Source organism: Adelges cooleyi, unplaced genomic scaffold, assembly GCF_023614345.1.
Source record: "Adelges cooleyi isolate 19-005CV unplaced genomic scaffold, UGA_ACOO_1.1 ACOO_flye_CR_arks_rails_tigmint_CR_PRNA_30, whole genome shotgun sequence".
Lineage (NCBI taxonomy): Eukaryota > Metazoa > Arthropoda > Insecta > Hemiptera > Adelgidae > Adelges > Adelges cooleyi.
Genome location: NW_026095971.1, coordinates 16,249,741 through 16,263,893, shown reverse-complemented (window position 1 = coordinate 16,263,893; position 14,153 = coordinate 16,249,741). Strand labels below are relative to the sequence as shown.

Sequence of the window (14,153 nt, the reverse complement as noted above, 5' to 3'; positions counted from 1 at the left end):
AAGATAAGGAGTAATCATTTTTGTACTATAAATAAACAATAACGCAGGCGAACCAAAATTTCTCTGTTGATTATATTTTCTTAATATGGATATCATATTTTATCACCAAAGCGAAGTACCGAGTACCGACCTACTAAAAATAAATAATAGTATTGAAGTTAAAGATTAAAATACCAAAACAATTTTTATATGACAGACGACACTTGTTATTTAATTTGAAAAACAAGATTTTAGGCATACTCCGCATACAAATCATTAAATCCCATGAAAGGCGCGGGGCCCTGGACAGCTGCCCCTTCTGCCCTGCCCTTCCGCTGGCGCTAGTTAACGCCAAAGCTGACAACATTGTTAAAGATATTACCTACATTAATGATTGCTATCGATACTGAATTTTTCTTAATTATCTATAGAATAATACTGACTTGTAATAACACGATTTCTTGAGAGTGATTATATAATTTTCCGTTCTTAATCATAACAATCCTGTGACCAACCGGTCCCCGACCATTATACCTATATATCCCGTCCAACTGCGGTAGCTAATTTTATTTTAGAATTTATAAAAAAAAAAAACAAGAACAAATTATGAAGCCATTTTGACTGAGCCACTTATGAATTTGACTTTTGCCTACGGATGTAATGTGTAATGAGTTTTCTCAGGGATTGTCAAGAAAAATAAATTAATAATTAAAGAAACACTCTAAGTATAAAATGTAAATTAATATTAAAAAAATATACATCATAAAAATTGTACGTATAAAAATTATTTCAGCTTTTTTTTATATTTGCTGTACATAATTTTTTTAGTAACTTTCAAGGGGTATGTCTTTTTCTTTTAGCAATTTTTTTGAACGGCCAAAACATCCAGTCGAAAAACACGTGTCTCCCTCTCCAAATTCCTCTCCGTCTTGCATGGTTTGAGGCATGGACTTGTTAAGAGTTTCTGGTAGAAAAGTACTAAGGATGCCAGCAAATAATGTCACTAAGGCAAACGTTATTACAGGTAATTTTTCGTCGTATGTGTCCTATAACAAAAATATTTAGTTTTTAATACTACAAATGCAAACGTTTGGCTATGGAGTGTTAGTTGTTTTGTGATTGTTTTTCAAGGTGACCGAAAAGACCCCTTGTTAAGCTGGCCAATGCACATTTGTTATATGTTACTATACTCTGTTCACAATAAGAACGAACCTCGGAGGATATCTGAAAGCCACGTAAAAAACCGGGTTTTGGGTAGCCGCTGAAGTTCTTTCTTATTGTGAACAGAGTAAGTACAGAGTATCAACTGTGCTGTTTTTTTCTTTTAATTGGATGTTAACTGACCATCAACGCGACAAGTGGCGTGAAACCTCCAGCCAACCGAGCAAACATGCTGCCAAGTCCTAAAGCTGTGTTTCGTACCACAGTTGGGAAAAGTTCCACCGTGTAATTGTATATTATGGCAAACGCTCCGGCTATACAAAACTTGCCCACGAATACAACGTTTGTGGATATACTTTGCGAAAGCGGGTCTAAACAAAATATAGAAAAAATGATATTAATTACATTTTTTCAACAAAAAAACTAGCTTGGTGTTTATATATGAAAAATAAAAGTAACCAGAAGGGAAAAATGCAGACGATAATAACGAAAGTGCGCCAATTATCATCATTGAACTATTGAGAAAGCGTCTTCCTAACCGATCCATTGCTACGATTACAAACAAGTAACTCGGTATTTCGACTGCTGCCGTTACAAATAGATTAAAGTAAGGACTTCCAGACAATTTACCAGTTCGCAAGGAAATCCCATAGTAACCAAAACTAGCGGCAAACCTGTAATAAAAAGTACTATTAACATTACACATTATAATATAATAGGTAATAATCGGTATCATTTTGATAGCAAAGTAACAACTTGATGCCACAAAGAAGTAACTAAAGTCTTAATTATTTAAAGAGTTTTGAGAGCTAAAGCCAATTTTGGTGCAAGGTTACACTACAATTTAATCTGCTCCGTTTATTAGGATTTTAATATTAACTACTTTTGGGTAAAAACAAAAAATGTACAATGTTGAGACTGTATCAGCTTCCCTTTCTAATTGAGACAGTCAAAAGCAAAGTGACGTATGCCATTATCAGTATACTGTAGGTACTGGGTGTAATACGTAAGGATTTATTGTTATTAATACAAATTAATAATCGTTGAACATTTTATTTTAAACTAGAGCTCACGTTCTGAATAATATTAAATAAAGCTATGACTTACGCCATTTGTGCATTTGACTGTTAATTGTTTGAATGTTCATTTACATCATATTTCACAATTTTCTAAAAATTTAACTTACACCATCTTTGCTTTTAAAGGGCTCAATTTAGAGACATAAAAATAAAATGTACTTTATCTATATTACCAGAAGATGCAAACATTTATCGTGTTCTTTCTCATGTTGGGTGTTTTGAATAAATCTAATATCGTATACGATTGATCAGATCCTTGATTTATTTGTTTTTCGTCTAATGCCGTCGTTTGATCTATTTCCAAAGACAACGGCACAGTTTTATTATTGGTCTTCGCCGCTTTTTGTATGATTTTCAACGCTTCTTCTTTTCTTCCTTGGCCCCATAACCATCTTGGCGATTCATCTATTAACCTGGAAGTCGCAAAACACGTTAAACATTATTAAAACACAAAAACGAACATAGTTAGAGATTATAAAAGTATCGAATATCCCAATTTTAGGCAATAGTGAAGATGTTTTATAAATATAAATATTTTTGTTTTGCTGTATGAAATATGTAATTTAAAATATAAGACGAAAAAAAAACAGGTAATTATTTTATTGCACAGTATGCTTTATTTGTGTTCTCGATCCATGCGCCATAGCGAGCACTGCGACAGTGTATAATATCTAAAAGCCGAGTTTGCCCATTTAAACAATGGAAATTTCTTGTTTTCAACGCAGCTCTCTAACTAACGAACTACCGAACCGATTTAAATCAAATGTGCGTTACAATATCATAAATATTGTGCAGATTATTCTTTTGTTAAAATTATGTTAATAATGAAAAGTGAAGTGGAGTCATGAAGCAAAAATATGTGCCAACTTTTTCAGGTAAAAAATTCCATGGACCATGATTATTGCATTTCTCTACTCCGTTTACCATTATATTATTATTTCACAAAATTACAGCGTAAAAGGGATCAGTGAATATAATATACACAAATATCTTTATAAAATAAATGGATTGGATTGGTTCCATTTACGCTGTCATTTTATTTTTATCACCAACAATTTCGACGAAGAAGAGTAGCAATCCAGTATACTTGAGCATGGTGTCGTCATTTTGGCGTACTTGTATCCTAGTGTAGTCGTCTATGCAGTTTAGTAATGTTCTTTGTGTAATAGTATTATGTTTTACGTTTATAAGCATAAACATACTACACGTGGTTGTACAAGTGTAAATTCCCTTTGTGTTACCATTCAAAATGCAGTATAAAGTGTAGTATTATATACATTTTTAAAAGGTTTTAATAAGCTAAGTTTATTCATCTACACGTAGTTTATTGAACAGTATGATATAATATTATACAATACAATACATGTAAATTAGTGTTTACTAAAATTTTAACTTATTTGAGAAAAAACCTATATAAAATACAGTGTGCATTTTCCTAACAAACACTTGTAACTTTATATTATAAATTAGATATTATAAAAAAAAACTTTGTTTCGTGTAAAAAAAGCCAACTAAAAAAAATAGCCTTAGTAATAAGTTTAAGCACTACAAAGTTGTGATATCATATTGTATTGTGTTAAGTAAACCGAAAATATTACCCAATATTGTAATTAAAATTGAAATTTAATAAATACAATTTTAATATTTATTACTGTTAGTAAATATTTATCGTAAATTTAGTGACCCAGAATAATTCAAAAATGTATAACTGTTAACCTAACAATTCTATATCCCTGTAAACATTTTGTCATCAAGTAAATAGATACATTATATCTATTATATTATTTTCGGTATACTTAACTTAGTTTAATACGATATGATATTACAACTTTATAGTACTAAAATCATTTTTTTACACAGAACAAAGTGGAGGGGTTTTGTTGTAATGTTACTTACCACAAGTGAGGTATTAAAAGCAAACTGTGTAAACCATAGATGATTTGTAATAAAAATGAATCTCTAATCAGGTATCCCCAACCGGCTACTGCCATGATACCAGACGCAAATGTCATTTGGAACAAAATACCACACAAAGAACGAACCGAAGGTCCTACCAATTCCATAGCTATAAATGATTAATTTTCAATTGTTACAATTATTATGTTATTTATTAGGTACAAAATAAGAATATAAAAATATTTACTCAATACAAATCCGGAAATGTAGGCACCGGACGAACCGAAAATACCATAGATGTAAGTGATCACAATAAACAGCCAGTAATTGTTGATAAATGCAACTCCGACACTAACAATTAGTTGTAAAACTGCTGAATAGCAGAAAATCTTCTTACGGCCATATCTGTAAAGATATTTTAAAAGTATAAAAATAATTCGTAATATGATGTACTGTCAGTGATCAGCTCACACAAGTTTAAGCTAATTTTTAACGTGGATAAATAAAATTTAAATCGCTTAAAAGTTTAAAATTAAAAAATGTCTGCCACAAATAATATATGTGTTCAGCTTACTTGGGGAAAGGGAGGAGAAGTTAGAAATTCAATCTAGAAAATATATACATATGTACCAATAAGCATGGGTAGTTTCAATCTTAACTCGTTGGTTTTAATAATGAATCGAAATAAAAAATGATAATATAATTATCATGAATAATGTAAGCATGTGAGTGTAAATACGAAATATTAAGCAAACATAATAAGTATATTATTATACTGATACAGCAAACAGCCTATTTAATTGTGTAATAATATTTCAATAAATCACTAAATAGTAACCTTTCTGAGATATCAACATATTGTACAATATAATATATTTTGTTAGCTATCCAAATATACTGTATTTTTTATCTATACAATAGGTTTATGATACACATAACAGTTCTAGTTTAGGTTCAAAATATTATACTATTATACTTTAATTTGTATTCGAACGGTAGGCTATTAAATTACATTTAACATTTTAAGTAGCTCATTAAATTTGTTGAACAATATAATGCTTGTTTTATCAGATTTATCAGCTGATAATAGTATCATCACTGTTATGACGTGGTTTTATTAATTAAAAAAAATCAGGAGTATTATTTCTTTCAAAGTAAATCTAACTGTAAACCACTCACTCACATACGTTTTTTTTTAATGATGGAATTAATAATACGAGTATGTGCTTAACGAGTGCTAATTTAAGGTGAGATATAATATTTAAATAATTTATTAGCCCGTTGAAGGCCATGGACTGTTCATTAAAAATGGTTATCACGCGGCACTAACTTCCAATAAATTTACTGATAATAAAATGTAACTTTTATTCAATGGACAATGATGCGATTGCTTTATCATAAATATCATACTTATCAGCTAGACTTCCAAGTACGACTGCACCAGTAAACACTCCCAACATATAGCTCATCTGGGCCAAAGATCCCATCCACCGATTGTCGCAAATCATACTCCACTGCAATACAAACAATTTTATGAAACTTCAATTACTTTTGGTTAACTGTAAAATTATTTAGATTGGATATTACTATAATATTTTCTACTTTTTTGCTTACAATTATTGTTGTATAATATATACCTATGTAATAAAATATGCATGTGTATAATAATGTAATATGTATAGTATGTCGAGCGGTGACCATTATAATCAATAAATAAGATAGCTATGAGCAATATTATATTTTGATGTTACAACAACCAGGATAACATTCTAGCACTTATTGTTTTTACTTGTTATACAAATAAGAACATTTTAAATGATTTTTAATGGTCTTAGGTAATGACGACAGTTTGTTGTTTCAAACACTTAAAATCCTTTTTATTAATTTGTTTTTAGTAATATCCTTTATTCTGAAAAAATTAGAATTCTGGATACGCCAAAAAAAGAATTTGTCATTATTTTAGGCATACACTCAAGGGTATATGCATATTGTTAAATCAAATGAACATAGTCAAAACTGTTAAGAATAGAACATTTGAATATTAAAAAAAAACTCAAAATAGAGCAAGAAAATAATTCCTCAGCTATTGCATGCTGTTGAAACGCTAATTGTTTGCTTTATAATATGATTACCTGAGTAGCTCTAGTGCTTTCATAGTAAGTAGTATTAAATAACCAATTGTGACATTTTTCTGTTTCGTTAAAAACATTTTTTACTGTACAAGAGTCGATTATATTATCTTGACTAGCTAATATCCATTGTGTATTTGTCGCATTTGTTTCTGTGTCCAGGACCATACATCTATACCGATGCAAACAAATAAATACATTTAGGTCGTTAACATTGAATAAATAAATAAATAAATAAACGCACAACAATAACTGATAGTTTTTATATATTTTATTATGAGAAATTAAAAAAAAAATAAAGTAATCTTCTTCTACCTCACCACTTCTCTGGTTTTACACTTATTGACATACACCAGTTGTTCTTTTATCAAGCAGTGGATTTTCGAGCAAGCCGCATAGACAGGCACAAATTATTTGTTGAGATTTTTTTTTCTTTTTTTAAATATGAAAATTAGTTTATAGCTCAAAGGCGGCTCATATTATTTGCCTAGGGGCGGTAATTCATTAAAGCCGCCTCGGCTCCTATTGTTGTTAATTTGTTCTTAGCATTATTCTTTTTTTGGCGTTCCTCTACCTTATTTATATTTACATTAAATGAAAGAAAATAATTTAAGTAGGTATACTTGTATTCGGGTACAGCTGCCACAGTGGCCAGAACTAACATGTGTAGACCAGCTGTAAATGCCGATAGTAGATGAAGTAGGAACTGTCGCAGTTGGTAGGATCCAAAGTCCCCTAGAAACGAAAATCATTAATAAATTGAGAAATAATTTGATAGACTGCAATTTTTAATCTCGGTAACTCCATAAAGTACGTATTAAAAAACATAGCTATAACTTCATAATGTTTTATCTTAATACTTCAACAAAATAAACAATTGTTTTTACATCAATTTTATAGGCACTAGCAGAAATCATGTTTTCAGATAAATACATGTTTACTCTTTAATATTAAAATAGAAGCCAAGGTTACGACCTCAAGTGCTTCATTTAATTTTTAAAAACCTAATAAAGTAGGCGTGTATCACAATTATCATTTAAAGGAATTAATATTTAAACAAAAATAATTGTTTAATTTATTTAGTGATTTATCACATATATTTTATGTTACCTATACGAGATAAAAAGGAACGTGTTAAAAGATCCTTAAGTATTTGTTTTATCATGAAAGATAATTAATAATTTAACCGTAAAAATTCTAGATTTCCAAGTAGTTTAATAGTTCCAGATAATTTTGTATTATGGTAACATATCTGTTTGAACAATTGTAAAATACAATATTAAAAATAGTCATGACTGTATGATTTTATTAGACAACAATGTGTAAGATGAGTACACTACTAATTTCTTTAAAAACCTGGCATTATGCCTTGAAGTTCAAAATGTCAATCTACAATTTAAACTTGGGTCAGTAAAGAGGGCCCCAAAAAAATTGTTTTTTCTACAAAAATTAAATCAAATATTTTAATTTAAAAACATTATTGTTAACTAAACAACAAAATGTAAAAAAACAATTTGTATCTTATACTTAGAAATTGTTGAATATTTTTCAACTTTTTTGTAAAAGTTCATTACAATATTTTATTATAAAATATTACATTAGCATTAAATTTATTACGCACTTGGTTCTATGGTTTGTATTAATAAAAACTACAGTATAATATTCTGCAATGGTTGTTAATAAAAGCGTTGCGTTGTACTACAGCTTATAAGAGTTTTAAAGCATTCATTTAACTTGTTAGAACTTATGTTGTCTTACCACGCAAAATTATGTAGGTAATCACTTTTTTTTTATCAAAAAAAATAATTCGATATTTTTATTGATATAGTTACAAAATACTTTATTATAAACTATTTAAGTATTCAAACGGAGATCAGCATAAAAACATATTGGCACCATTAACCATGTTTGAATCATTCACAGTGATCTAATAAGGGGCTTATAACCAATAAAGCTAAATTAACAACAAAAAAACATAATAATAATATATTTTTTTTAAAATTTTTTTTTTATTAATTAAATGTAAAACCCCATTATTTAGGTAATAATATTTTTTTTTTTTGCAAATTGGCCTAAACCATTGATTTATAGTTTATTTTTTAATCAAGTGTAAATTTTTAATAATTATTTTAAGCCTTAAAACCAAATACTCAATCTAACAAAGCGAAATGAAGAAAAAGGTTTACTTCGTCTAAGAAAAGGGGTAATAATATTTTCTAAATTTTCAAAACTCGTAGAACTAATTACATTAAAAACAGTGAAGTTTTAAATCAGAGTACTTAAAATAGTATACGTACTCGAGTAAATATTTACACAAAATACAAATATTCGTTAACCACGTAGAACCTTCTATGAGATATGACTAATAAGACTTTTTGAGTGTAAAATTATTTATTGCAAAATAAATGTCATCATAATTATAAACATTATTAAGTATAATTATTATACTTAATAGACACCTATAACTTTGCTAGACATTTATCAGTTCTCAATACAAATGTTTATAGATAAACTAAAATTAATATCATTTAGTTCAATATATTCTTTTAAAATAAAAAAGGAAAAGTTTTTTTCATAAAGGAAGTATCAAATCTTAGCTTGAATACCGATAAGAATACATAATTAGGACAATGTGTACATAATATTTTTATAATCGGCTATTGGTACCGTAGTTGAAAATTGCTGATAAGTGATGATGAGAGGTATATGTTATAATATCAGTATGGTTTGGTCTGTACTACTATTGAATTATAATAATGAGGTCAGTTAACGTTAACGCAAAAATAATTATAATATAATAAACAATTGAAACATGAATAATTAAGAACAAATGTCAATGATTTATTTATTTATAAGATAATAGATAAACACATTAAAATTATAAAACGTTCAAACGATTATTGGGAAATGTAAACCGTAAAAGTTAGAAACCTATGCTACGCCGGATTAAGTATTACGCTCATTGCTAAATAGGCTGACGATATTATATTCTGTTTTCGCTATAGAAACGCTACACAAGCACATCGCGCCCACGTAATACTTAATTAGTAGTATTGTCATTTTTGGGTGTTTATATATATAGCACGCATAAATACATTACACAAATACAAAATTACTACTAAGTCTAGAAATATGTTTCCACATGATAATGTAAGCAAACAGTGTCAAGCTTATTTAAATTTCAAAAACTGCTAACTTGCCCTAACCTTTGCACTTACATAAAAATGTATAAGAAACTTATAATTATACGAGGAACCGCTTTTATCGGATAAATTTTATTGTAAGTAAATATTTTTCAAAAATTTGGAAAAAACTGTTTAAATCCTACCCTCCAAAAAAAAAAAAAAAATGTTTAGCTGGGAAGGTAAGGCATGAACTACAAAAATATGTAATGTATATTTTTTCATTGTGATTTCACATCAAATATGTATAAAAATAAAGTCATACAGGTTATACTAATATATAAACAAATATGATGTATTATTCTTTGTTAAAATATTGACATAACATAATATACCAATATTGCGTCTTAATTTTCATAAAAAAAATTACTGCAGCCATAATAATTGTATACAGAGTGTCTCCCAAAGTCTTGACAAATGAAATAAGTTTTGTTCTAATGAATAATTTTAAGATTTTTTGAAATGAATTTACACTAATTTGCGCTATAAACACCATGGGTTATATTGCTCTGAACTGTTTTACTTTTTAAATTATTTTTAAAAAATGTTTGGTTACTTTTTACACGTGCGGTAGAGTAAGTGCGTAGTTATTTTTATCTGCATGCATACTCTAGCGCATCTCCACCCGTTCTACACTTCAAACCTAAATAACTTTAAAAGTAATTTCCATTACTCCTTGTCACCTAGTCAAAAATTTCAGCAAATTATTATTCTTAATAAAATGGCTGTCTTACATTTAAAAAAATTAAAGTAACCAAACAATTTTTTTAAAAATAAATAACAATACAAACCGCGGTGTTTATAGCGCAAATTAGTGTAAATTAATTTTTAAAAAAAATCTTAAAAACATTCGCTAAAACAAAACTTATTTCATTTGGCAGGTCTTTGTGGGACACCCTGTGTAATAGGTAGTGGATATCCTATTTTTACTGTCTCTGTAGTCAAGTAAAATAACATGTCATAATCAAAATAGTTAAGACTGCCTTTTTAATGGAAATTCAATAGACATATCACTAAACGCGAAATAATTAAGGACCACCCTAATAGGTATTAAATACATAACTCATTTTATGATCACATTGAAAAAGCAGACGTCAAATAATCTGTTAATTTTAAGAACAAAAAGTTTGGTGGAAAAGTGAACCAGCGTACCTAAAAGGGAAAGGTATGGTTTTGATGGAAAAAGATAACGTCTATTAAAAGATATTAGAAAAGAAAAAAATAGTCATTATACAGTGAATACTCAACGTTGAGGAACGGTGTTATAATTATTTCTAATGGGCGTTATAAACTATATTTTTTTTAAATAATAATAATGGACTTTATTTGCCTTGTGCCCTGCTAATTTGATCACTGCACTAATCTTGTAACATAAGAGTAAAACAAAATATGTATATATTCAAGCTACACATCTCATAGTGCTTTAAACACGCAGAAATTTATTTAATAAAGTAATCCACTTAATTTGGTATACTGACCAACTAGAAATTAAAATGTATTGAAATAAAATGTTTATTTTTTAACAGATTACATGTTGTGTAAGACAAAGAACAAAACAAAATACAGAGGTATATCAGCTAATTGATTTGTGCTTTAAGTACTCTATGTGTGCTATTGCGGTTAGCGAAGCCATTTAAGGTTTCGCCGTATGCGAGAAACTTCGTCAGTGTTTTTGCGTCAACATAATATTGTTACAAATTTATTTCGGGTTAAAGGTTTTTTTTTGGTTGTATTTGGCTTCGGTCCACCATAACGGTATAACTACCGAGCAGTTTTAAATATTTTTAAATTCTTCGTACGCAATTCATAGAAATCAGTTTATTTTAATCACAAAACAAAATCTTTTAAAGTATACATATTTTTTTCTACTTTTGGTATGACATAAAAAATATTGTGCTCTAGTGACCTGGCATCGGACTATCAACCTAACATACATTTAAAAAAACTCGCTTAACACATACAGATCGAATTAACCATCGTTATCATAAGCTTGTCTGATTGATACCGAGTAACACAAATAATTATAACATATAACTAGCTACTTAATTAGTTAAAAATGTTATGCATGACCAAACCTAGTCAACAATAATAAGGCCACGTGAAAGTCTTAAAATATATTTTTCAATTAATATTAGTTACTTTGTGCAGTTTTTTTCTTCGTATTATTTTAATATTTAGCCGAAATTGTCAAATTTGGGCAAAATTGTTTAAGTCAAAAGTCAGTTTTGTATGACTTTTTTCACACCTACATAAATCCAAAATAAAAATGAAAAATCATTTTGAGTTTCTATTTAACACCTAGTCAAAAATTAAATATTCTATGAAACTATTATTAAAAACATATCTGATCCTTAAAAATAGTATAAGCCATTTTTTTAAAAACGATTTATCATTTTCACATTCTTGACCACGTGAGTTCGAATTCCATTAGACCAGTGATATTTCATTAAATTTGTTTTAATCAAAGATAAAACATTTTAAGTATATATTTTAATATAAATATACTAATAATATCTATAGAAACCATAATTCATTTATCGAATATATTCATTTGCTTTAAAAATCTAATCTTCCTTTTATAATTATGTATATGTGTGTGTACAAATCCCGATTTAGATATTTGGTTATTAAAAACAATTAAATAACAATAACTTGAGTTAAAAGTTATATTTGAGTAAACATATTATGTATTGTACAACTATACTTATTGAAATATATTAATTAGGACACCAATTATTACATTTGTCAACGTTATTTATGCAGTAGTAATTAATATTACAGTATATTAAAAAATTGCATAATAATAATATATAGAGTTGCTATTATTTTTATTTATATGGTTAAAATATTTTAAACAATACATTTTTACAATATTGACTAAATTATTAATAAGTTCAGTTTTGTTATTTTTTTGTAATATCATTTTTGTGTAAATTTAACTTTTATACTAATAATCAATTCCTAGAAGGTAAAAACAGTAAAACAAAAGAAATTGTGCTACAAAATATATTTTAATTATACATTAATCGATAAATCATATGTACAATTAAAAAACACTTCTAAAGAACTTTATTGCGTATAACAAATAATAATGTATAAATAGCATTTGTGTTTATTATACTCGTGCTCAACAATTATTATTTAATACTTTTTAGTATTTATTGAGATGAACTATCTCTTAGATACATGTGATTATGTTTTGGTTCGACATAATTTTTTTTTAATAGCTATTAATTTATAAGCCTTTAAGAGCCTTTAACGTTTCAAATTGATTTTCGATACACAGATGTATATATAAGTATGGTATATTTTACTTTTAACGTGAATTCAGTCTTATACGTTCAGACATACTGATATAAATATAGTCATTTATTATTATTACCATTGAATAAACAATTCAAATTGATAATGCAGATGGTTGTTATGATAAATAACAGCAAACAGTTGCAATAAACATTAACAAACTATAGCCATTACTGATGTAAAGGCTTATAATATGTAAACTTAAAAATCTTGTTACACATATAAATGAGTTGTAGATGTGCGAAATGCATGGTTTTTTTTTAAATAGGAAATGCAATTATGTAAATAATCGATAAAGACGTTGAATAAAATATCAGTTGCCCCGTGTTCAATCGTATGGTTCTTTGTTCAAACGAACGACTTATATAAACAGGTATACCTAATACCAACAAATTTCAGGGTAGTTAAATAAATAGAAATTCACAACTCTATTATTTTAATCAAGTACATACGTGTAATATATGTAATAATACAATACATTTGATAAGGGTAAATTTAGATTACACTGTGAATAATTAGGACTCGCGGGTTTAAGTAATTTGTTGAGAAAAAACGTGACTCAATATTATATTTTTTTAATTACCCACAGTAACCTGAGTTACCCCAGCTTAATCCAAACAAAATAATTTAATAAGTTCAATGGTTTTATCTTGTGGGTGTGTTTACGTAATAAGAATGTCATAAAATGAAGTGATAAGAACCAAAAATGGCATAAGTAACCTAGACAACGTTTTGCAAGAGGGTCAAAATGAAAAACATATATTTTGTAATATGAGCGGTGTTCATTAGTTTTCTTCATATATATTTAAAAATATATAATACAAATGCATCTGGAAAAATGTCTCGTTGGCAAAATATATTATATGATCACAAACATGTTTTTTTAAACAAAAACTGCAAATTCTGGTTTTCATCACATGATGTACTTTGTTCAGTGGTTCGGAATGGTCGATAAACACACCGATAATAAAAGTCGAAATCAATAGTAGACAACACAGTCTTACCCAAATTATCCATTAGCGCATCGATATTTGCTCCTTTACCCATGATAGCTTGGCGATTTTACAACTAGACAATATACAAAATTAAACACTTTATTAAAAATTTAATTTTAAGTAAAACGAACCGTAAGATAACAAAGCGTAAAATTTCGGTAAAACTAAATATCACAATAGTGCGTGGCGCGCGTTCATTTTATATTTTTACACTTTCGGGGAAAGGAGGGGAGTGTGTAAAATGCGAATTTCAGAGCTGATTTGAGCTCGACGACCGAACGTCGACTATAGAGTGCAAAATAATTTACCGGTACGACTACTTAAAAGAACACATGGCTGCCGGAATTTGTTACTAGAGCTGTTGTAGTTGTAAACAGACTAACACATGCGTATAATACAAACTACACACAACGTGTTGTGCGTTTGCCG

At 28.2% G+C, this 14,153-nt stretch overlaps 1 protein-coding gene across 2 annotated transcripts; it reads right to left on the bottom strand.

The window, feature by feature from the left end:
- Window positions 1-699: 699 nt before the first annotated feature.
- On the bottom strand, window positions 700-14,145 carry LOC126838026 (organic cation transporter protein). Of its 2 annotated transcripts, none has more exons than XM_050572108.1 (11): window positions 13,856-14,145; window positions 13,734-13,797; window positions 6,868-6,979; window positions 6,248-6,416; window positions 5,526-5,629; window positions 4,363-4,520; window positions 4,116-4,284; window positions 2,393-2,632; window positions 1,600-1,814; window positions 1,324-1,511; window positions 700-1,025 (listed from the first exon to the last, which is right to left on the bottom strand). In XM_050572108.1, exons 2-11 carry the CDS (start codon window positions 13,774-13,776, stop codon window positions 804-806), a joined length of 1,620 nt encoding a protein of 539 aa, XP_050428065.1. In that variant the 5' UTR covers window positions 13,777-13,797; window positions 13,856-14,145; the 3' UTR covers window positions 700-803. The 2 variants fall into 2 exon arrangements, with proteins under 2 accessions (XP_050428065.1, XP_050428066.1); XM_050572109.1 differs by having other exon boundaries at window positions 14,033-14,127.
- Window positions 14,146-14,153: the final 8 nt, after the last annotated feature.

Excerpts from the sequence above, each read along its gene's own strand:
- LOC126838026 (XM_050572108.1), bottom strand. The coding sequence starts at position 13,776 with ATGGGTAAAGGAGCAAATATCGATGCGCTAATGGATAATTTGG. Across the intron at positions 4,521-5,525 it reads CTTGGAAGTCTAGCTGATAA|ATATGGCCGTAAGAAGATTT; the intron begins GTATGATATTTA and ends ATATCTTTACAG. Across the intron at positions 2,633-4,115 it reads CTTTTAATACCTCACTTGTG|GTTAATAGATGAATCGCCAA; the intron begins GTAAGTAACATT and ends TGCGACTTCCAG.